Source organism: Gymnogyps californianus, chromosome 5 (genome assembly GCF_018139145.2).
Source record: "Gymnogyps californianus isolate 813 chromosome 5, ASM1813914v2, whole genome shotgun sequence".
NCBI classification, from domain to species: Eukaryota; Metazoa; Chordata; class Aves; order Accipitriformes; family Cathartidae; genus Gymnogyps; species Gymnogyps californianus.
Genome location: NC_059475.1, coordinates 27,508,401 through 27,533,289, shown reverse-complemented (window position 1 = coordinate 27,533,289; position 24,889 = coordinate 27,508,401). Strand labels below are relative to the sequence as shown.

General features: G+C 39.4%; 1 protein-coding gene and 1 non-coding gene across 7 annotated transcripts in view; both read right to left on the bottom strand.

The window, feature by feature from the left end:
* Positions 1 to 3,077: 3,077 nt before the first annotated feature.
* Positions 3,078 to 24,889, bottom strand: part of CKAP5 (cytoskeleton associated protein 5) — a 42,156-nt gene continuing 20,344 nt past the window's right edge. The window contains exons 22-44 of one of the 6 annotated variants that reach the window (XM_050896913.1): positions 24,688 to 24,801; positions 22,507 to 22,635; positions 21,661 to 21,855; positions 20,872 to 21,007; positions 19,988 to 20,076; positions 19,056 to 19,166; positions 18,648 to 18,773; positions 17,795 to 17,944; positions 17,189 to 17,392; positions 15,783 to 15,918; positions 14,771 to 14,964; positions 12,854 to 13,026; positions 11,538 to 11,711; positions 10,975 to 11,095; positions 10,125 to 10,304; positions 9,479 to 9,666; positions 8,985 to 9,060; positions 8,003 to 8,191; positions 7,746 to 7,892; positions 7,134 to 7,217; positions 6,881 to 7,040; positions 4,999 to 5,153; positions 3,078 to 3,805 (exon numbers count right to left, since the gene is read on the bottom strand). In XM_050896913.1, coding sequence (XP_050752870.1) covers positions 3,551 to 3,805; positions 4,999 to 5,153; positions 6,881 to 7,040; positions 7,134 to 7,217; positions 7,746 to 7,892; positions 8,003 to 8,191; positions 8,985 to 9,060; positions 9,479 to 9,666; positions 10,125 to 10,304; positions 10,975 to 11,095; positions 11,538 to 11,711; positions 12,854 to 13,026; positions 14,771 to 14,964; positions 15,783 to 15,918; positions 17,189 to 17,392; positions 17,795 to 17,944; positions 18,648 to 18,773; positions 19,056 to 19,166; positions 19,988 to 20,076; positions 20,872 to 21,007; positions 21,661 to 21,855; positions 22,507 to 22,635; positions 24,688 to 24,801 — 3,486 coding nt within the window. In that variant the 3' untranslated portion in view covers positions 3,078 to 3,550. The remainder of the gene's footprint in view (positions 3,806 to 4,998; positions 5,154 to 6,880; positions 7,041 to 7,133; positions 7,218 to 7,745; positions 7,893 to 8,002; positions 8,192 to 8,984; positions 9,061 to 9,478; positions 9,667 to 10,124; positions 10,305 to 10,974; positions 11,096 to 11,537; positions 11,712 to 12,853; positions 13,027 to 14,770; positions 14,965 to 15,782; positions 15,919 to 17,188; positions 17,393 to 17,794; positions 17,945 to 18,647; positions 18,774 to 19,055; positions 19,167 to 19,987; positions 20,077 to 20,871; positions 21,008 to 21,660; positions 21,856 to 22,506; positions 22,636 to 24,687; positions 24,802 to 24,889) is intronic. The other 5 variants (XM_050896914.1, XM_050896915.1, XM_050896916.1 and 2 more) reach the window with 5 other exon arrangements.
* Positions 10,814 to 10,924, bottom strand: LOC127017461 (small nucleolar RNA SNORD67). Its single transcript, XR_007766595.1, has one exon. It is a non-coding gene; the product is annotated as a small nucleolar RNA SNORD67 (small nucleolar RNA).

Sequence of the window (24,889 nt, the reverse complement as noted above, 5' to 3'; positions counted from 1 at the left end):
AAACCCATCTTCTTCCTTTTGTTCATGCTGCACTTGAATCTAAGCCATCACAGTAGCCAGGAGTACGAGTGGAATGGCACTAGTTGTACTGCTAATTACCTGTTGTGCTTCAAACACTCTCCTCCCTTCTATCAGCTATAATCATCAACAGATTTTAGACCTCAGATGATGGCCTTAAGTCAGTCACAGTAAGCACGATTGTGCCCTCAGGCACTGTCCATTCCCTCCCTGCAATTCAACTCATTTTCTGTTCTAGAAATTGAGCCAAGAATGTACTGGAGATAATCACCCTACAGTAACTGTGACATTACACAAAACACCAATACCAGTGTCAAAAGTAAAGCAACTATAACCTGTTCTGATAAGACAGACATTGCTCTCAGCTACAATAGCAGACAACAAACACGAGCACCACTGTTTGCAAGGTTAGCATCTTAAGTTACAGATGCCAGCCGTATGCAATTCATCCTACAGAGGAATATGGGCTTGAATACGTTAAGTGGCACTTCCATACTGTATGGCAGTAGCGTTCTACATGGCAGGTGGTGCTGGGTCCTCAAAGTGTATTTTCCACCTGCATAGCAAGATTCAGGAAGCAATTTATGCACAGTCACTGTCAAAGGGCCTCCAATGGAAGCATCCTGCACTATGCCTGTTTGGTTGTCTTATAAAGCCTGTTTAGGGATCACTCCCAAAAGAAGCTTCAGTTCTTTCATGAACTCCTCTTTAGCAGCAATTTGTGGATCACCGAGGACCCAGCAGTACAGCAGTAAACACATATTCTTGACTAGCCAATTTGTTCAGCCCAGTTTTCTCTTAAAGTAATCATGAGATTTGGAAACTGTCCTTGCTCCCTATGACACCATATTCCTAAACTCCTCATTCACAGTGCCATCAAGTCACAGAAACAGGCAACAGTGAAATTTTGTTGTGCCTCATACAGAGTATTAAGAAGCAGAGTGACTGTTGAAAAAGTGACAGTAGAGCTAACTATCTGAAACTAGTTGGATATAAACAAAGTTATTAATCAACTACTGTCTGGCTACCTCCTTGAAGATGGCTCATTTGGGAACCAACTTGAAGACAGCACAATTTGATTGACCAAAGAAAGCATAAAAACAACCTCTCAAAGACATCTGAAGAAAGAAACCTCAAGAGTTCAAGTTCTACAACTGTTTAGTGTCATTGATAACCACAGGCATCGGACACTGAAAACGTTTAGCCCTTCTAATGTTTAAATTTTTAGCCTCGCCCTTTCACTGCTATTTAATAATCTGTGAGAATTTGCATATCTAAGAGGGGAACCAAGACCATACAGTTTCTGGAGTAAGTCACTGTTAATACTGACTTGTTACAAACAATACAGAGGAATCATTTTTAAAATTCAGTTTAATGTTATTTAAATATTGTTTGGGCTAAAGATTAGGCTTTATTAATTTATGTGCACAAGTTTTAGTTCAGAACTCCCAGGATATTGAGTGCAACCAAATACTACAAAAACACAGGGCAAAAACTCATTCATAGTCAGCAACTATATCTTCTGCTACTCAATTATTCCTGTATTTCACTTCCAATTCAGCTTCAAATTTAAATAGTTGTATGCAGGTTTGCAGGCATTGCTGTTTTAACATCCTGAACTAATTAACAAATTGCTCTTCAGAACATCTGCTGGACATGGTTAAAGGAACATATGGATTAATTTAAATGTCAGTAAGTTTCAAAAAGCAGCTAGTAATTGAGAGGTAGTGGCAGTAACGCTAGTGCCAGCCAACACAAACTATTCACAAACAGCCCCAGTTTAAGTGCACAAAATCTCAGCACTTACCAATAAGGCCCAACCTCCACTTGTCATACAGCTCTGTTCCACAAGAAAGTGCATGCCCACTTCAGGTTAGGAGAGGAGACTGCGACTACTACATCAAGGTGGTGGAGCAATAAACAGCATCATGGCAATCAACAGAGGATGGAGAACGCTCACAAGTCACCTGCTATCACAGTGTACAAACTCACCATAAGCACCAAGCAGTATTACGTCAACTGCAACCCCAGCCTAGGGGTCCTATGAAAGGAAGATTTCAGCCATTTGCAGAAGCTCTGGCATAGATCTGTTATACAGGTACTAATTTAAAGCCACATTTTTACTGTAATCAGGCAAGATAGTTTCAGTAACAGCCCTAATGCAGAGACTGCTGGTCCACAGAGCAAAGAACAAAAGCAGCAGTTACGTGGAACAGATTAAAATCTAGAGCAGAAGTGTGCTATTTTAAGCCTGCCTGTCCAACTCTTCAATAAGTCTGTTCTAGCTATGGAACAGATGTGCAATTTATGCTTCACAACCAGCTCTCACATGGAAGTGCAGTAGTAAGGTGAAAACACATCACCTTCCTAGAGATGAAAGGGCTAGAAAGGCTACACAGTGTATGTCTTAATCTTCATACTTGTAGCTTCTGAAAAAGGCTAAATCAGAAGACACTCTTAAAACAAAAGCAGTGGCTACAGCTTTTGCAGACTAGCACTACCAGGTGTCTTAAGTTATACGAAACAGTAGAGTTTGCTGACATCAGATGTTTAAGAGCAAAAAGAATGCGGTGGTGAGGTCTACCTGCACAAGGAAGACTGCTTAACCAAATGAGTTCAGGATATATGAGTCCACTGACTGTACATCACTGCTAATCTATTCCATATCAACAGCAGCAGGCTCCCTCAAAGAAAGCATTTGTACACAGATGGGACTATGCTTAGTCTGGGTAAAGGCATCACAAGGACTAGATAATTTAAAATAAGCATTTCAGCAAACTAAATATTCTCAACTTACTCTCAAGTTACAGAAACGTATTCCAAAACAAAAAAGCAACTATATGAAAAAATGCACTACTGCTCATAGAAGTAAGAGTGCAAAGTCTCAAGACTGCACTCACGGATAGTATATATTCACTCATCTTCCTTATAATATATCCAAACGCCAAGGTTCATGTCAAGAATAGCTTAGTTCAGTTTCTAGATGCCCAGTCACTAACATTCAGGAATAGAGAGTGTCTCCTCTAACCAGCAGTCACTGCTGTTCCTACAGAGGCTGGTATAGTTAATGCAAACTTTATTTACAAAAGACACTTAAATTAGTTACTTCATGCCATGTGTCCACACAGAATCAACAGTTCAAGGATTACATGGAGAAGAATTCACAAAATTAAAAGTGAAATCACTAAAGATCTAAGAGTTAAGAACTAGGGAAAGATCTTAAAGACAATTTTACAAATAAAAAAACAAGTTATGAGAAACTAGTCTGAGCAAGAGGATGGTTGTTTACAGGTCTGTACACTAAAACTAATACACAGACAGCCTTCTATTGTCAGAGATGCTCACTGAGAAGCAGAGTATGTACAAATACTTGTGCCACAATGACTCAACCCCCCAAAATCCACTGTATTATACATAAACCAGTTTGTATACATTAGGCCTAAATGAGGCCATTTAACTATGAAGACTTCTAGTTTAGTAAACTAAAGCTGAAGACAGCCCAAGCAACAGTGATGCTGTCTCTCTCGCATCTCTATTTGCGACTGCTTTTTATTCTCTCCAATCTTTTTTTCAAGTCATCAATATTAGCTGCTGCAGAAGAGGGTGAAGCCAGGGTAGTTCCAATGCCAGAGGAATGAGTCTGATTGGAGTCCAGGTCCAGATGTTGGTACTGCTCCCGTGACTCACGGAGCTGGGAGAGCTTACTGTGAAGCATATCTGTAGAGGATGCAACTGTAGGGAGTGCTGGTTTAGAGAGCAGAGACGTCAGAGGTGGCCTGTCTTCCTGCTACGGGGGAGAAAAGTGAAGTGTTAAGACAGTGGCAAAAGCCACATAAGAAGTACAAACCATGATCAATGACTTTTCATCTTCACAGGAAACACTAAAAACAGAGAAAAGGGAAGGAGCAATACAACACAGGTGATCTGGAGCAATAAAAGTCATTTGCCATCAAAGTCAGAACCGTGCAAAGCTAACTACAGTACTCAATTCCTATCATTTAAGTAGTTCATGTTTAGCTTGATGTCAGTAGCGATACAAAGGAACTATAGTCTTTAAAGATCAAAAATTCACAGCAGACCAGTGTTTTACTGAGATGGCCTGCTACAGTCTTGAACAGCCTGAATTCTAACACCACAAGAGGAAAGTCCATGCCTAAGTGCAGCATCAATAGCCAATGAGTTTTCTGGAGGAATGAGAAGAAACTTGGATTACCAAGTTCTTCTAAAAGAAGAAACTTTTACCAATTGATACTTCCATCTGCATTAATTACCTTGTTAGTATCATCAAGGAAACATTTCCCCCCCTCAGAGCTGTGAGCTGATATGCAAATTTGCGTTAAAGGTTAAAACAGTGATGTGCCTGGATGACTATTCCTAGAGCGAACATCACTTCTCATGTGGCTGAGTGCAAACTTCAGTAATTGGCACTAGATTCCTAACACGTAGATCACCAAACTGTTAGAAATTTTGGCCCACAGGTTTCCAATACTAAGCTCATTCAGTATTTCTGTGCCTCAGTATCCATACACCCAAAATACATAAAACTTCACTCAAAGTCTTCATTCAGCTCTTATGGTTGTTTCAGAGCAGAAACATCTAGAATTTGCACATCATTGCACTCAGAGGTCAATATATGTTAACCTTTAGAGAACAGCAGTTATTTGAACCTTTCTGAGACTCAACTACGTGACAATGGAAGATACCTAACTACAGGGCTATAGAAACAACCTGCATGTACACCAGTGCTGCAAACAGAGTGGACTGAAACATAAGCCTACTTGGCCAAGTAATGAGTTTAAAGCCATTTATACTAGGCATGGTGACATGCAGTGAATAGCTAGGACATGCAGTATAATGAAAGATCATCAATTCTGACTAGAATCTGCCTTTGGCACAGAAAAACCAATCATTTGAATTCTTTAAAAAAGTACAAATGAAGTGCCTCCCCTAGGGATTTACAAGTGTTGTCAAGTACAATACCTTTGCGTTGTCAAGGCCACAACGCTGCCTCAGGATTTTTAATCTTTCCAAGTAAACGGAAGGCCCCACTTCCTCGCCATTTGTGTTTCCTATAGATGAAGATACAGTGTGGGTAGAAGCAGGAACACACGTTCCTTCCATCTGAGGAGAAATTCCTGGAAGACGAGGGGAAGGGAGGAGGGAAAAAAAAAGTAAAAAAAGAAAAGATTAAAACCATCAAAAAAGTGTAAGCCTCTTGGTCAGTTCCTTGAAATAAGATGCAATGGATGAAGAATCAACCAACCTATAAACTGCCAAGCTATTTGCATTTGCTAGTATAGGCATATCAACCCTTTCATTTCCTTGCAAGAGTGACAATTGAAAACCAAGAAAAGAAATTGAGACATTTAAGAAGTGGCAGCAGAGCAGCTCCAGAAGTAGTGCTGAAGCTGACAGCTGAAGACGACAGTGAGGGGAGAGGAAGATGCTGATGTGGATCAACAGTAACCATGATGTCCAACAGAGAGAACTCAGCAATTGGCAGGATGGGAAATATTTGGAGTCTTCTGTCTTTTTCTACATTTAGTAGTACTTCTGGGCAGACCTCACCACTGATTCTGACCCCTCTTTACCTCTTGTTCAGGCAACTTAAAGCTGCTGCTTCTCTCAATTAAATCTGAAATAGTGATTTCTGGAAGGCATGTAGCAAGGTTTTTAAAGCTTCCCTACCAAAAGACTAGGAAAAGGTTCTACATTATGAAAAAAACCTTTCCATTCTGAAATGAATGGCAAGTTCTAAGACTTAAGAGTGGACAGGGATTTGTTTTCACTAGTTTACTGCAAGTGTATTTAAAATAGATAAAAGGAAAATTAAGGTTAAGCATTTATACTTCAGTCTAAATAAAGCACAGTTGCAAGATGGAACAATATCCTTTATTATATCAAACTATTCTAGTTAGGGAGGGGAAAAAAAAGACAAAGTTGGGGCACGTAAATTCTGTTTTGAACTGTTCTAATTCTAACTGTTGAACTAACATTTCTTGGTTGTACAGACTTTTAGGATGAAAGGTAGAATTTTCTGTCCTATCTAGTGAGACACATTTAGGAGGTTCTGAAAGAAACTTACATCGTCTTCTTAAAGTAATTTACAATACAGGGATAGGAGAAGGAACAGTAGTAGGAGAAAAGGCTAAAGTCTCACAGGACACTGTGAAACGTGAAAGAAATGAAAGTTAAAGGTAGTTTTGCCAGACTGTGTATCAGTTTTTACTGTCAGCTAATCATTTGTCACACTCCCTCCCTAACATTGCATTAAATACTCATTTGTGCTTATCTGCAATGAAAAGACTCACTAACAAACTGTTTTACAGTAATTTATCCAATTAAAAAGCTGATTTATTGGAAAGGGGTCATCACAAAGACTGCTATAGAAACAGTTCAAGTTCTTTAAGATAAGCTTTCCGATTCCACAGTAAACAAGACTCTATAAAAAAAACCCTGTACCATTTTAGTAACCAAAAGGTAAAAGGAGAACCTGACAGCTGCTGCTGTTATAAACCAGCTGTATACTGTGCAGAAACAATTCTTGATACCAGACACATGAAGCATAGGCTAATGTTCAACTCACACTACAGGATACAAATTAGAACCACTTCTTTACCAAGCCTTTCACATGTTTTCTACATTTAGTGTGACGATGATTGTACCATCTTTTTTTGTAAACAAAGAATGCATAGTCCCTGCAAATGGTGCCTCATGAAGCAACACAAGTGCCAAGAAAATACATGACTTGCTTTGAAAACCCATAAACATTTGCAAATATTAGTTTCTACCAGGGAACATGTAACTGCTCTCCTTATATCTCTGCTTCTCATAAATCAATCAGTTTTGCTATAACATGTACCTGTGGAAGCAGCAATGCGTCCTTTCCCCTCCCGTTCTGTTTCTATCAGTCGGAGGCCTCTTTCCACATAGCTCTGGAAGAACTGAGAGGAGTTTTTCAGGAAGGGCTCGATGTCTGCATCAGAATATTTCTTTTTGTATTCATACAGCTCTGCCAGACCCTGGGAGGGAAGAGTTTGTGTGCGTTACTACAACTGCTGCATACACCATTCCAATGTATCATGCCCTCTTCCTTGCAGGAAAGGAGCACTTACCTCCTTAGTGTTCTCCTTGGAGCCAATCTTCTTAAATATTTCTGCCAAAATATCGTTAACTTTGGCCTTCGAAGCCTTTTCCTCCTAAATAAAGAAATAAAAGGAGACTTCTAAAACAAAGTGAATAAAAATGAAGAGAAGTTAGACGAACCCACAGTGACCTCAGACCTGCTAGGTGGATCCAGAACTTCCAAGATGAAGAAAACCTTGAAGTGATTAGGGTTTTACATAGCCAGTGTTTACACACAATGAGAGTAAGGACATCATCAAGCTGTAGGACTCCTTCTGAGAAGCCAGTGTTTAAAACCTGTTTTGGGTATGGCTAACCTTTAGTAGATCAAATGCAGTATCAGGCAGCATAAAACCTATGCTGCACACCTGAATGTCCTGGAGAGCACTTCATCCTGGGGTATGCACAGAATATCCAGGTAGTAACAGAAACACACTGCAAGTTCCCAAAACAGCCATAAATAAAAGTGAAACTAGAAGAGTATTTCCAACACTAGTTGCATGTTGGAAAGGCAATTACTACTTCATATTCCACAATCACAAAATGAAGCTTGTTTCTTAAATAAGTTGCCTTACATTCCCTCTCCCTACCAACACATTTACCTTACTTACTATGCGAGAAGCCCCTTTTTCTGTATCCTTATCAGCTTTGCTTCCAGTCTGGTCCATAGAGTGTTTCATTACTCTACACAGGTGAGCCTCCAGCTCAGACTCATTTTTGTTGTCTATCATTGTCAAATGATCTAAGATCTAAAAGGAGAAAAAAGGGAATAAATTTAAAAAAAAAAAAAAAAAAGGAAAAGCTTTAGAGACTGCATGAACATCCAATTTAAAAGTACATGACTGGTGACTGCTCTGACCTTGGGCCCTTTCAGCTTGCACAGGGTGTGAAGCAGAGTCTTCAGTGTCCTTATAGGAAACTCACTCTTACATTGCTTCAGTTTCTCTTTGGGAAAGACCTTCATGAAAATGTGGATATCCAGTAGAATCCGATCCAGATTGATGCTATTAATGGTTTCCGGAAGAAGACGCACCATTCTCCACAGACACTGGAACGAGAAGCTGACTTAAAAGCAAGACAACTCAAGGAAGAAGCATTTAATTATATAAGGAGAGATCATACAAAAGTATCGTTGAGCCGTATCACTCTGCTACCACATACAGACACGCACCATGTCTGTCTGCTCAAGCTATATTTGCACTGGTACATACTTTTTCTTTGTAACTACCTGTACTGTATCGAGATCCTTCTTTAGAGCTGATGCATAAAAGTAGTGTTAATTTCTCTACCAATAACAGGAGACTGAATGCTTTGCGTGAAGAAATTTCAGCAGATAATGCATATATGCTATGTACACCCCCACACAGTGTGAGTTCTTTAGGTTTAACCTCATTAAGAACGCCTAAGTTGTCTTTAAATCATGCCAGTTACAAAAGGGTGTTGTATTATAAAAAAAAAGATCACACTCATGCTTTAAACGCAGACATTTGCATGTTCACTCTGCCTGTCCTTAGAGATGCCAAAATACTAGCCAGCTCCAGCCTGGGACTGTTTGAATCCCTAGCACAGTGTTATGCCTAAGCAAATAAGCCCAGCAGGTGACTGCACACCTCTGTATGGAGTATGCATTAGTATAAACAAGCTTCTGTAAACTATTAGCAGGTGTTAAGCTCCCTCCTGGCATACATGAAGTCACTACATGTAACATCTAATTATAAGATTATAAGAGTTATAAGTTATGGTCACCATTTTTTTTTTTTTTTTTTTTAAATATATCTGTTCTTCCAGCTAAGTTGCTTCACATAAACCAAGTAAGTTCAAAACCTCTACTACAGGCTCACCTTCATGACAAGTTCTGAAAACTTAGGAGAGCTGGCTGTTGCTAGCAGACTGTCTTGGAGCAAAACAAGCAGAGCACTAGAAGGAATAAATTTATAGTAGTTACACAGGAAAAGTGCTACACACAAAAAAAAGATGCCAATTCCCCACAGAATACCACACCAGAGACTAGGGTTAGTCCAGCAGTTTACGTCATGTTGTATAACAGCTCTTTCTTTCTTACTAGTAAGTTACAAGAGTTTAAGAGGCAGTCTGAACTACAAAGCATATAGAATCATACTAAGCTGGTTCATTTAGCCTGCCTCCAGCTGTGCAGACTGTGCAGTCAAACTCTGATCACCACTGACAATCAGTGATAATTCTTCATTAGCCAGCTGAATGATTCTACAGACATCATTCTTTGCTTATAGAATGACTAACAAACAAACTCAGCCATTCAAGGAACACACAAGAACGAGTGAAGAGAAGTAGTAATTGCGCAATTTTCATTATATACCTCAAGATGTTGGTCTGGTCAGACTTTTCTAGAACCTTCACTACCAAGAGGTTGACTGATCGGATGACCTGCTCACCCTCCTCAAGGTCTTCAACTCGAGAATCCAGCATTAATGTAATAAGACCATGCATTAGGTCCTTCAGCACACCCGTGGAGGCCTCTCGAGCCAGACTCTCTATCTGAAAAAGCTGCAAATTGAAGAAAATATTAGAAGACGTTTTCCCTGCATGCAATACTTTAATATACTGATTTCTCTAGACTACACTGCCAGACCATTTAACATTCCCTCGCCCCCCCCAACATTAAACAATAAAAATGCAACTAGGAAGAAAGTTATTTCTACTGAGTGACTTCTGAAAATACTTAGGCCACCAGCTAAGCATTCAAAAGGTAAGGAATATTAAAACAGAGTGTTAGAGCAGCTGTATTCTGTATAAGCAACAAACAGACCTTCTTCCCTTCCCCAATTTCTCATTCCCCACTCCCTCTCAAAAGGTGCATTGGTGAGCAGACAATTGGCAACAAACCTTCATAAATAAGGCTCAGTAGTAAGCTAACCTAAGTACAGGACAGACATTCTATTCTCCCACAACTTCTGCGCAGAAATTATTTGCTCTTCACCTTAACTTCTAGGTCCAAGTCTTACCGAGATCATGCTCCCAATAATACAGCTGTAAAGTTTGACTATCTCATCTTTGTCTAGCTTCTCATCTGCCATGTGCGTATTGTAGATTAGCCGAAGCTGCATAAATGTAGCTATTAGGAATTGGTCAATGTGGCCAGACATAGCTTCTGCTTTGTCTTCCTGCCTGAGAACCTCATCAATCTGAGATTTAAAAACAAAACACCCACGTAAAGTCAACATAATGCAAACAGTACAAAATAACTATAATTTAAAAACTTTTCTATAGGAAAGGTGCCAAGGCACTTGTATTCTAAGCTTTCACCTGAAATCAGTAACCATAGACTTCTATTGCTAATCCAAATACAACCAATTATTGACCTTTTAGAGAACTGCAATCCTATCCTGTACGCAAATGAAAACATGAAATGCTGCATTATGGATTCTGGAATTAACAACTTTATGAAATCTTCTGGATAAAATACTTCTAAGTAGTTAAAGCCATCCTAGAAACATGTAAAAGCTATGAGGCAAGACAATTCTTTTGCTGAGGATCTTTAAAACAGTTTACATTTAAAAGTTAAGTTTCACTGGCTTTTTCAAATTTATAGCACAGATACTTGACAAAAATGAAGAGATACACTTTCTTTTTTCTTAGTGCTTCTGTGTTAAGAGTCTATTCTACACCATCCAAGTGGAATTTCTATTGCTAAAGCGAGTCAGATGGCCCCTGTGCACTTAGTTTTGTCATCAGGGAGATTCTGAGCAGAGTCCACGTCACCTGACATGATTGCTCCACCACAGTGCAACTCATCACCCTCGCAGACAAATAGTTTAGGTACAGTGTGATTAGTTGCTACCTTAATTCGCTTACCTGTGCCAGAGCCTGGATGCTTGTATTTATATCACCACTGGCTACTTGGGAAATGACAAAGTTGATAGTAGAAGCTGTGTTACTGTGCATGTCATCGAAGTGTGGGGACACAGCACGGATTCTAAACAGTTGAAGAAAACAGGATTCACTGCTCTTTGGAGAGATAGCTCTAATTTACACTGAACTGCATTATTTCAATGACGGTTTAGAGAGAAGGGAAAAGGATTTAATTCTTCACAGAGGATACTCAAGGAAGGAATCATTCCTTTTAACATGTCTGTTGCACTACTTGTAAAGGCACTGATGATGCATTTACAAACTCAAGATTCTTTTACTATAAAAAACACATAAGCAGAACTCGGGTTTTTCATTAGAAATAACTGCTCTCCAGATTCCAGAACAGTACAACAGACCGTCGCTTTGACTTCTCTCTTCAAATTAGCTGACACTACCTTCTTGTGTAAACGAGTCTGAACGTAAAAACTAGCATGGTCAATTCAGCTTCTCAAAACAGTTTTTAAGTAGCCCTACTGGTTTCACTTAGGAGTTAAAATTAGACTCACTTGGGCTCAGGAATCAAGACTGGCTCAAAGATGTCATCTAGTTTGTGCTGTACAAGTGCTGGCATCTCACATCTGACAGTACCATTGTCATTTTCAATTTCATCAAGATCCAGCTGAAATTCCCGTGGAACTGTATGCGTTGTCTCAGAGTGACTGCCCATGTTGCGATTTTGGCTATAGAAACCAGGAGAGAGGTGTTTATTATATACACACGAGAGGCAAGAGTACTAGCACTAGCATCCACTGGTAGCCCTAAAGCTCTCATAATAGAATAACACAGATTCTGAAGTTCTGATTTTATTCAAGCCCCATAATAACCCCCTTTGCCTCTCCCCTATTAGTAAAACAAGCTTTTGTATGCCAGAAGAGCAGCTGCTAGTTACTTGCCTTCCTAGTTTCTCTTATAACCCACCATGAGACCCCCTGCATCTGTGATAGGTTCATTTTGAGACATATCTAGCACAGTTTAAAGTAGTATTAACGGAACATAGTGTTAAAGTTAGAGTGGCTTTTTTTTTTTTAATGATGGATAGGATGCGTATGTATATAGCAACCTGGCAAGCTCATCTGAACCTAGGACTCCCAGCATTCCACAACTTGTGCTGCATATTAGATTTTTCAAGGAAATGTTCTAATAGATAGTTCTCAACAGGGACTTTTATTCCAAGATAATGAGCAGGTGGCAAGGAATACAGTTTCTGAGCTTTTTGTTTCTGGTACTGTTGCCACAGGCTCTACAATTCACACATGCTCATCCAGTTCTGTGCTGTATGTCTTCCCTGACAAGTTAAGAACAGGGTCCAATCAACACCAAGTTTAATGTAACATATAGGAAGTTCTCCCAATATTTTTAACAGCTGCTTAATGTGGAAGGGCCACATCTGCCTGCAGTTTGATCTATAGTCACCTTGGCAGAAACCCGTATTTTTGGTTCCTTTCTTTTCTTTAAGTCAGAGACCTGTAAATAACCTAGAATTGGCCATGGTAAACCTGTCACCCTCAGGAAGGGATGACTAGGATAGAAACTGAAAGATACAAGAGCCTTGCTACCAAGGAGTTAGTGGGCAGTACTTACATCCTATAAGTGCGATACATAATTCTGTCCATGGAGAAGCAGTGAAAAAAGGCACAAGACCATTTAGAAAGATTTCAAGACAGACAAGACAAAAAAAAAGTTTCAGACATTTTGTTTTATATTATTTGGCCAATTTTCACAACATGCAAAGATGATGATACAAGAACTAAAATAACATCGCCAGACATGATATTAGCACATACACTATGCAGGCTACAGACCATAACATATCATTACATACTTGAGTTTGGAGGACATGTCCTCAGCTGGTCCCTTCCGCAGCATGCTAGCATTAGCGCTGATGTTTTGAGTACGCTGAGGTTTCTCCTCTGCCTGTCTCACTGGAGCAGCAGATGGTCTCTTGGCTGACCGTTTTATTCTTTCCTCCAGCATGCTCATGTCTTTCTCAGAAAGCTATAACACACAACGCTTTCACTCAATTTGAGTTGTATGTATTTTAGAAATCTTGGTCACCTAGAGGAGGTATACTACTTATTACTGCAGACTGAAGTTCTCTAGTACCAAGGATATGAACTCTCAATACTACCATCTAGCAGCAATCTAACAGGGCCACTCTGGACTGCCAGATACTACTTCAGGAGCTAATTAACACATATTGACAAGCTGTAATACTGAATACAGCTATTTCTAGCCCACATAATTTCCAAGAAACAAGTCATCTTGAATTCAAACTATGGTACTATCACGTGTTTCTAATTGTTGCTTGTGTTGCTGCAAAAAGCCAACTAAACAAAAAATCCCCACCCACCTTTCTATATCCCTTATTAGGAGCCCAGGTAATGCTTTAACACTATGGACCCTGCCACAGAAGCCAGAGTCCTTTTAACAGTTGACCTGTTCAATGTACTTATAATTCAATTTGAACACAAGGTAAGACAACTGAACACTCCAACTCATGCAGTTAAAAGAATCATATTTATCTGCTCACCTACAGGACCCAAAAGTAGCCGTGACAATTTTGTGGGAAGTACTCTCCAGCATCCCTATGATTTGGAAACCTTCCTGAAAAGCCATACATTTTGGGACTAGATGGACCATACTGAAGCTCAAAAAGCCATGGTTAGAAGGGGCTGAATGGTTCAGATGCTACAGTTCTTAACCTTCAAAATCCCAAAGCAAATGGACTATGCAACACTGAGGAGGCAGCAGATTGCACTCTGAACAATAGTTAAAATAAGATGGGAATCTAAAATGTTAATGAAAATGTAATATTAATTCTCATGGAGATGGTTACCAGAGAAAATAAGTCACACTAAATTTCAACATGAAATGTTGAAGTTGGAAAGAAGAAAGAAAAAAAAAAAACCAAAAAACACAAAAAAAGAGAGGCAGCTTTGTTTCCTTGCTCATCGTAATCTGTAAAATATCCATCCAATAGCTTGTATGCACTATGGCATATAACACAACACAAAAAATTCATACAGACATTAACATATCTATCATATTCTAATCAGTTTAAGTGCTGCTAGAAACATTACCAAGACCACAAATTCAGAGAACAAAACAGGAAAAAATGGTCTAACAGCTCTTGATTCAGGTTACAACTCACTATACTTAATCCGTTATGCACAGTAATTGTAGACAACACAGTGAACTAGCTTTCCACTGCTGGAGACTGGAAACAGTTTTGCCACCTTTAACTTTTACTGCATTTTAGATGACATGGCTAAGTATGATTTCCAGAGAACAAAACAGCAGCAATACAAAGCAACACAGTACTGACACAGACCTTAAGCACTAGAGTGCAATAAGATAAAGCAAACAAACCAAAGTTACCAGACTTCCACTGCAAAGCAGTCGGTGGAGATAGGCATTATAAAAAGCCTAGAGTACTCGATGAAGCCCCAACAACTAGCCTTTTTTGGCCAAATACAGTTATCCAAATATCATTCTAAATCACAAGTGTTACCTATACAGTTGACTATAAAGCAAGTTACTTTTATAAACAATTTAATTCCCATAAAAGATCTATGGTGCAGCAAGTCATTTTTAACATTACAAAATGCTCTTGACACCAACAGCAAGATGTACCATGACCAATCACAAGCAAAACAGTGCTAATCCCCTACAAAAGTGTAAGAATTTGAAAAAAAAAATTTTTTTTTTTTTTTTAAATCTTATTTCCAGTTACACTCACATTTCCGATCAGCTTGAACACTTGGTCGCCATGAACATTATAGACAGTCACAATGGTGTTCAGTGCAGCATTGCGCACAGTGTTGTCCCTATCACCAATATGAGTTGCCATTTCTTTTAAGGCTTTCCCTGGAGTTGGCTGGCATACATTCATGCCATACGATTCAACCAGACATCCAAGCTCCTCCAGGCATTCTAAAGGAAGAGAATGACACATGCACATTCAAGTTTAAAGCCGCTGGGAAGAGAGCCCTCCCAATTTCTGTGTTGCTTGCACAACTTGAACATTCACTGTAGAGAAGTGTCAGTCACAATGCTGATGATAGATATACTCCAGGTGAATTATGGGATGAATAGTAAACTAAAGGTTCAGACTACTTCACACAGACAGCATCTAAAAGCTGCGAGTCACCCCTATACCCTTCAAATATTTCCTATTACCATATATGAGTAATGTTACAGTTAACTTCACATCTAGGTAGACAGTTGTGAGCTTGCAATGCTATATTATGTCTATAATTTAACTTTTTGGTTCTATCAGGATAAGATATTTTCAAGGTGACTAGGGAGTTGTTTGAACTACAAACACCATACCACAAAGAATTTCTATAATAAATTTGAGACAAACGTACAGTGTAGAGACATTTCTTTCCAAAGTCTTGATCAGATTAACTGATTCCCTTAGTCACTTGGACAATAGTATTGTCACTGTTCTCCCCAGTACTGTTTCACTAAGACAACAAGCCAAGTACTCCAGGGAGACTCAAACCTAATGCTGATAGCAATTTAACAGATTGCTCATCTTTGGAAGGTAAAGAGACACCGGAAATAAAAAGCAAGACGATACTACTTTAAAATCCAATCCTTTAAACACTTACAAGCATTTGCATAAAATCCTATACCTAGGCAAATCTCACATTCCACCAAATGTTATTATGCTGGATTTTTCAAGATGTAAAACAAAGCAATCTCAAGTACTTTGCAATTGCCCAGTTCATCATGCCATTTCCCACCTGCACGCTGTTTTGAGTTTTTGGATTTTGTCCCCTCCATGATGAAAGTGAACATCTTGCTGGCTGGATAGATGAGACACATCCTGTTCAGAATGGCACGTACATCCTTGCGGATGACATCTTTCGGTTCTCCTACCTAGTGGAAAAGCCAAAAAAAAAAAAAAAGAGGGGAAGAATTACAGAATAAACAGTCTCATGATACTGTCGATTAGTCTAAATAATGTTAGGAAAGCCAGAATTATACTCAATGCAAAAATCCTTTTTGGTAAATGGCTTTTAAAGGCAAATATACAATATAGAATCATAGAATCATTTAGGTCAGAAAAGACCCTTAAGATCATCAAGTCCAACAGTTAACCTAGCACTGCCAAGTCTACCACTAAACTATGTCCCTAAGTGCCACATCTACATGTCTTTTAAATACCTCCAGGGATGGTGACTCAACCACTTCCCTGGGCAGCCTCTTCCAACACTTGACAAACCTTTCATTGAAGAATTTTTTCCTAATACCCAATCTAAACCTCCCCTGGCGCAACATGAGGCCATTTCCTCTTGTCCTATTCACTTGTTACTTGGGAGAAGAGACCGACACCCACCTCGCTACAACCTCCTTTCATGCAGTTGCAGAGAGCGATAAGGTCTCCCCTGAGCCTCCTTTTCTCCAGGCTAAACAACCCCACTTCCCTCAGCCGTTCCTCATAAGACACATGCTCTAGACCCTTCACCAGCTTCGTTGCCCTTCTTTGGACACGCTCCAGCACCTCAACTTCTTTCTTGTAGTGAGGGGCCCAAAACTGAACACAGTATTTGAGGTGCAGCCTCGCCAGTGCCGAGTACAGGGGGACAATCGCTTCCCTAGTCCTGCTGGCCACACTGTTTCTGATACAAGCCAGGATGCTATTGGCCTTCTTGGCCACCTGGGCACATTGCCGGCTCATATTCAGCTGGCTGTTGACCAACACCCCCGGGTCCTTTTCTGCCAGGCAGCTTTCCAGCCACTCTTCCCCAAGTCTGTAGCGTTGCATGGGGTTGTTGTGACCCAAGTGCAGGACCCAGCACTTAGCCTTGTTCAACCTCATACAATTAGCCTTGGCCCATCGATCCAGCCTGTCCAGATCCCTCTGTAGAGCCTTTCTACCCTCAAGCAGATCAACACTCCTGCCCAACTTGGTGTCGTCTGCAAACTTACTGAGGGTGCGCCCAATCCCCTCATCCAGATCATTGATAAAGGTATTGAACAGAACTGGCCCCAGTACTGAGCCCTGGGGAACACCACTTGTGACTGGTCGCCAACTGGATTTATCACCATTCAGAATATATTTGGAATGAACATATTGAAGTGTTTGATGGTATCCTGCTATATTCCTCATGAAAAATAAGGTTAGTTTCTGTACAATGAACCGTACCTTTAGGATAAGATATGGGATGAAAGAGGATGCTTCATTTTCAGTAAGGTGATACTCTTCTTGACTCAACAAATTGAAAAGCAATTTAAGGTATTCAAGTGCTTTCATCAAAACACTTGTGTTGGTATCAAAGAACCGCAGGGTAAGCCATTTTAGGATCAGATCCAGGCAGCTGATTACTCCATCTTTTTCAATCTCCAAGTGCTTGAAGAGAAAGGAAAAAGAAAAAAAAAAAAGGTTGTGCAAAGTGAAATACACTGTTCAAGACAAGAACAGAGAATAAGGAAAAGCTATACCTGATAAGACGGTCTACGTTTATTGGTTGATTCCTAGAATCACAAGTACTCACTTTTAACTTGTACAGCTTTCTGAAATTCTAAGAGAAGTCTCCAGTGAGGAAATTTTCCCTTCTCCCAAGAAACAGTATTAATACCAACTTCATCATTCCTCTGAAAATTATTTCTATATATGTTAAGGCTTCAACTTCACAGAACAATGACCCCTGGCTCCTCAGAGAATTCCTATTTGATTTTAATTCAAGCAGAATCTTTCACAGCAGAGAATAATTCTATACAACACCATCTACTACCACAGATCCAAACTCACCTCAATCATAACAGCCAGTGCTTTGTTGTGGTGCTGAAAGTCTGCATGAAACATCTCATCCTGTAGCCATTTGGCCACACAACTGGACATCTGAGTTTTTAGCTGCTCAATATATTCATCACGGGGAGTAGTGAAATTCCACTTTAACACCTGTAAAAGGCAGCATTTGGAACTCAAAGCAAGCAATACCTTTTCTTCCTGAAAGAATCTGCAAATTGCATCCCTTTTATTTCTGCTTTAGAATCGGTTTTCAAAGTCTCCTCGTTAACAACAAGTAATGGAAAAAATTCCGTGGTGTTTGCTCACCTTGGCTTCCACGAAAAATTTTCCTCTTTGTGGAGTGGTTATCTTTAGGCCATTATCTTAATTACTATCACTTAAAGTGGTTGTTTTTAAGCTATAGATAGGCCTATTTACTAGCAAGTTACAAATAACATGCATGTTTTAAGTAATAGAATTTCCCTACAAAAGACAAGCTTGATAAGTGGGGCTGTTCAAAATAAGTATATTAAAGCATTTACAATGTATCCTAGAATTCTAAAATTAGTCAACTGTTTTCAGGTAAAAACTTGATACTTTACAACTGAAGACCTTCTCTTGGAAGTTGTAAAAAGGCCTTTGGCTTTTGTGAGAGTGTATAAATGCACAAAATTTGGAAATCAGAAGAGAAACACCACAGTAAACCAGATATTGGCCTGTGAAAGTCAACTGAAGAACTAGATAATCAATCTAAGGGATGGACAGAGACTAGCACTTTCATGTCATAGCGTGTTTAATTCTAAATTAAAAACCAAAAGAACGCATTAAAATTACACTCCTTCAAAACTTGTGAATACATTCAGAATTTTCTCACCTTCAGACCTTTCTCATCTTTCATCCTCTGTTCTTTCCCATTTGGGACTATGATAAAAATAGGACCCGATTTATCATCATCTTCCTTCAAATTAGGCTTGCTTAGCACTTTCTTCCCCTGTACACCCTGAAAAAAGCAAGGTATTAACATGCAACACAAGACATACATATGCCTCAGTTCTAGCAATTGCAAGTGTTAGATACCAGCCAACCTCATGCTGCCTATGTGTACAAGAGCCAGACAGAAGCTGGAAGAATAACGTTGATTAGAATTTTAAAAGTATGTGCTCTGCTGCTGTGGAAGCAATACCCATGACAGTGTGCGCAGTAGTACCCTGTGAAATACGACACATCACTCTCAACCAGTGTGCTAGTCACCCACACACATCCCTAAAACCCAGTGTGGTACCTGTTTGATAGATTTGCTCTTTGTCAGACTGGTACTGCCTTTGCTGAGGCTTGTATTAGCTTTGGACAGGCTGATATTGCCCTTGGACATACCGCTACTAACATCTGACTGCTGTAAATAAGCCACAGAAAAGGCTTTATTGTTAGACAGCTATTTACTCTTAAGAGTTACCATTCCAGACCTTTTTATGTGTTCACAGCAAAGGCATCAACTCCAGCATCAGAGTTTTGACAGAAGAATACATTGACTTAGGCAAATCTACATCCTTCAAGGTTTGTTCCGTTCATTCCTGCCATGAATCTGGACCTACATCAAATGTTCTCATTACAGCACTACTTTAGACAATGGAGGCAACGGAACTGTAGAACAATTTGGGGTTTTTTTTTAGTTATAGGACAAACTTTAAAGTTAATAGCAAAAAAGTTACTGTAACACAAAACAACAGAAAAACCTAACCACAAATTCATATGTAATCAGTTGAGATTATTATTATGCATTTAAGCATCTTCCTTCCCTTTTTGCACTTGTGATTGAGAACATTTTACCCTTCATACTTTAAAAGAGAGATTAATTTCTTTTGATACATGGGTTCAAAATTACTGTTCAAAGTAGAACATTGGAACTGCAATGGTAAGAATGAATTCTCAACAGCACGAAATCAAGGAGGCAAAGCAGATTTAGAACATAGACTGAGCTGCTCACAAGACTGCATTTTTGACAACACAGACTTTAAGAATTAAATAGGTAATGACGAAAGTAATGATTAAATAAGCGATATGGGAACACCTGTCATTTCAGAACTCAGACAAGCATAAAGATTCTCAGTAAAAGCAGTCCCTAGCAAGGGCTATACTCTTCTGCCTATAATACATTAACGAACTACAGCTATTAACTTCATAGAACTGATTTTATACAAAATGAAATCAACATACCTTAGCTTTAGAGGAGGCTCCTCCTGCTTTGGCTTTTTTGGGATCAGGCTTGGATTCCATGGTATTGGACCCCGAATCTTCAGCAAGTGCTGGAGAAACAACAGAACATTTCAAACTACCAACAAGCCCATTTTAGGTCAGCACAGTTTTCCATTCTTAGGACAGAAGAAAAACTGTTCAAGGATACAATATGGTTATCACACAGAGGTCTGAGGATTTTAGACCCATAAAAGAAGTTCCTTAAATTCCATGTTAGCATACAAAGTCTTCATAGTTAAGATCATACTATGTTAGCAGATTTGTCATTATCAAAACAATTTAAAAGTGCACACACACATACACAGTACAGGCTAATGTCTAGAGCTGTAGTTGCACCAGTTTGAGCAGGCAAGCTAGCCCCAACAGAGAGATAAGGCATGGCTGCTTCTTCAAATCACTTCTCCCCTAATTCCGTTACCCTCCCCTCTGCATCAGCACAAGCATTCTGGTAGCCCCACAGTGAACTATACTGAGGAAATAGTCCAGATAAAAAAAAAAAATGTGAAAACATTAAAAAAAAAAGTTAGGTTAAAATCAGATTAGTATTACCACCACCACCACCCCCCCCAGGTCCATGGATTTTAGCTTCAATACCAAGTAGTTATTTTCAACGAGCAGCTGACATAGTTGTGTGGAAAGGAAAAACCCTCCTACATTGGAAGTTGACCCAACTGCAACTAAAACCAGAACTGCAGACAGAACTCACTAGATTACACAGCTATTTGTAACCCTAACTACGCTGAATTCTGCTCCTCCTGCTAAGTATGTTTCTTCCTCTGGCATGTCAAAAAAGCTTCAAAATCCATCCTTTTCTCAGTCATTTCCCAGAACGTAAGAGAGATTACCTGATGCAGGTTGGAATTTGGCTGGAGCTGCTCCCCCTACCACTCTGGAAGATGCTTTAGCAGGAGGAGCTGGTTTGGCTGGCATGTTGGCTTTGGCTTTCTCAAGCATGGCCAGTACCTGGTCTTTGGAAGTTGGCTAGAGAATAGAAGGGGGAAAAAAGAAGTGATAAGTTTGGAAAGATTAGTGATACTGATAACTAATACATGCCACAGACAAGGACAATGATAGTAGTTTGAAACAAGCTATTCTCTGTTTAGCATCTTCCAGGACACTTATCTTAAAACATCAATATTTTCAGATATCTCTGTTCTAAGATAAAACACTCTTCCTTTAAGTTTCTTCTGCAAGACCTATGGGAAAAATGTGAACCAGCAATCTGTTCTAGGTGAGCAGTCCTATGACATTAATGGAGTGCCCTAACAGTGATTCAGCACTCAAGGGTCCATAAGATACACCAAATTGCTAGAAGCCACCTTAAAGCATGTGTTCAAAGGCATACAATTGGACAGTAACTGGTATGGAAGCTATCTGCAGGTAGATTTTTTCAGAAGAAAAGCAGAGTGAATAAATGTCAAGCTCCTGAAGTAATAACCTGTGGTGGCAGTAGTCTTTCTGAACTAGAGAAAGCTCTAACTCACAGCCTCCTGACACTATTTTCAGCCCCCCTGAAAATATTCAATGCAGACAAGCTTACATGACTCAAGACAGCGTATCATGAGATTATGAGTGTGACTTTTTAATATCCACCCATTCAAGGTCGTATTATCTAATCTTAATGACAGAAATACCTTCAGCTTGCTGGTGGCTTTTGCCATCTTCTCAAAGCCAAGATGCATCATAAAAAATGGCAGGGCATCCTGGGCCTTTTTACGCACATCCCCATTTCGATCTTCAAGGCAGGAGTACAGGTGAGGCACACACAAGAGTAGGTCAGAAGGAACAGAACGGAGGGTAGGCAACTTCTCAGCCAACCAACCAAGAAGCTGAAAGAAAGTTTTAAAATAAAAGTTTTTGAAGAAGCACTCACAGTGCTCTGTCAGGCCACAAGAGCCTAACTAGTAGCCCTTCACATACCTCTATGTAAAGTAGGAAAAAACCCCACCCCAACCTTTGTTCAGACAAATATTCTTAACCAACATCAACTTTCATGTCAGCAATTAAAAAATTTTTAAAAAATTAAGTACAGTATGTTAATACACAGCTATCTTAAAACTTGGAGCCTGGTCTCTTAAGACTGCACGGGCTGTTTCTTCCTTTTGAAAGTAACATCAGAATTTCAGCTGTACTTTATCAGCTTCAAATATATTAATGCCTCCACTTCAGTTCTGGTCTTCATTACCATGTAGTTAATTTGAGGGAAAACAGAGCAGCTCATAAAATGCTGATCAAAACAGACAAAAGCTTCATTTTGGAGGCACTGAAATCTGAATGACAGCTATCATGCAGGAAGAAAGCTCGTTATTAGCCTTTTGAGGTTAAACGATTTTATGTCAGCATGAAGACACAGCTATTTGTTTACTCATGTAATGGTGGCATTGTGTCATTTCAGTCTGCATAGATAAACATAGCCCGTAGCAAGCAAGGTTCTTTTGATTAGACACACATAAGGAGAAGTTTACTTAATAGAAGCCTACCTCTTGTCTTAGGAAAGGATTTTCTTTTTTGAGCTCCTCAGACAGGTCTTCCCCTTCCAACCACTCTTTCATGCCAGTTTGTTCAGCCCAGGCGTTCACAGTTGCTAGGGCAGCAGCACGAACATTATTCTGTAGCAAGAACAAGGTTTAAGAAGAATAATCCTAAAGAGGGGTTAGAAGATTACAACAGAAGAGGCAATAGATTCATCCTTCCCATGAAAGGTAAAAGCTTCTATGTCACAGGCTTTGAAATTTCTGTTTTTATTCACTGCTTGAGAAGTTTAAGATTCAGAAGAATTTAGTTTTAGTGATGGTATCAGCTGCAGAAATCACCGAATCAGACACTATACTTATCTACCATAATTTATAAAAAATAAGTTTAATAAAGAGGGACAAAGGGTATCTTTAAAAGCACTTTGTACCTGCTGCCATTCATTGATGAGAATTTTGGGAGTCTCCTAACTCTCAAACAAGCTAAAGAATAGGGTTATGATTTATGTAATGCTTAAAATAGACTTAGCACATTCATAAATCAAGGCAAGTGGGTTATGGAGCCTGTTATTAGGGCACTCTTAAGACACACATGAGCAAAAGTCAAGTCAGGAACAGAGGAGCCCTCTAACTCCTGCCAATTTCCATCTTTAGTGTTTTTTTTCCAAGCAAAATTTAGAACAGCACCCTTTTTTGAAGCAGCTATGTGAAGTTATGAGAAGTCAGATGGAATACTTAACAACCATGGTTCTTCAAAACGTTATCAGTATAGACGTGACTCCATACATATGACTTTCTCCTGTAGGCTGAATTTCTGAGGCAAGCTGATAATATAACAGACTCATTTAGCTTTAGTATGAATCAATTTTAAATGCAAAGGTAACATCCAGGCATGTATCTAAACAAGAAGTGAGCATCCTTGCAAATAACTTGTCCCTTCTTTAATCTCATTGAGGAAAAGAAACAAGTCATGTGCTGCAGGTAAATAGATACTCATCAGCCTCTCTGACAAGGCCTTGGTGCCTATCACCCAAACTTAATTTGTCTTCACTCATGCTATAAGCTGTTGATTTTCCTCAACTATTCAGTGGGTTCACTATCAACATTTTGACGTAGGGCCCAAAAAAGATCCTCCTCATCTTCAAAAACTTTAGTAATTGGATAAACTGGGTAAATCTTGCATTACATCAAAAAAAGTTACTACTGTAACAATGTTTGAATGAGTATACAATCCTCTGTCAGTATTATAGTGCTTACAAGTAACACTGGTATTATGGATTTTAGTAACAGCACAAGTTAATCACAGTTGGCCTTATCCTTAAACCATATACTTGGAACTGAAGGGAGCTTGCTGTTTCCTCAAGAAAATTGGTGAATAAAAGAAGAATCCAGCTTAATCACGTAAAACCTCAGTTCTTTAAGACTCTTAATAAGAAAACAATTTGAATTAAGAATTTTTATCTAGCCCTAGGACCAGTCCTAGTTCTTCCATTGCTTGGGACAGGCAGATCCAGTTGCTGCTCTTTTTCCTACTCACATTCTGAATAGAGACATCTGAAGTATGCCACCTCTGATAACTGCCTGTGACTTCTGGCACAAGACACTGGCATCTTCCCAAGCCTCCTTCCCCCATTGCTTCAAATAGCTCTTTCTCATGGTCCTAGCTTTGATTTTGACATAGCATCCTGACAAGCTTGACACTGACATTATACAACCTTCAGTGTCAGTCGTGAGTGTCCTGTTTCTACCTACAGTTCAAAGGTTTCCTGCACAGTGACACAAAGACAACAACGTACACTGGAATCCACACTGACATGCTAAAAGAACAAAAGTTCTACAAGCAACCTTACTAAGCAAACCTGACTAGCATCTAACATAGTGTATTTTCAGCATCAGAAGTATGCATACAGTCACCACATTTCATTTAAAAGCTGAATTATGACACCGACTGAGTTTATTTAGAAGCAGGAGAATACATCTCAGGCAGAATATATATATTTAGGCACACATTCATATTTGGGTAGTAAGTCGTCATTTAGGCAAGGACCTTTCAAAAAAATTTGTAAGCTTCCAAAGAAGTTTTAACTACCATCCACCTCTCAAAAGCAAGTCCAAACAGCAATAGTTATTCTCAGGCATAGCTCAGATAGTGAGAGGCAAAAAGGAAAGAGATCTTGATGAGTGTCCTACCTTACTGTCTCCTAGGACTGTAATGACTGGAATGCCCAAATTTTTCACATGCTGTTTGATATTGGGGCCCATTGCTGTTGCTAGCTGCTGAAGAATGCTCAGTGTTTGTTGCACCTGCACATAAACAAAAAGGCTTTGAATAAAACACTGTTACAACCACGTGCACAAAACTCCGAGTCATATAGGGAAAAGTAACACTGCT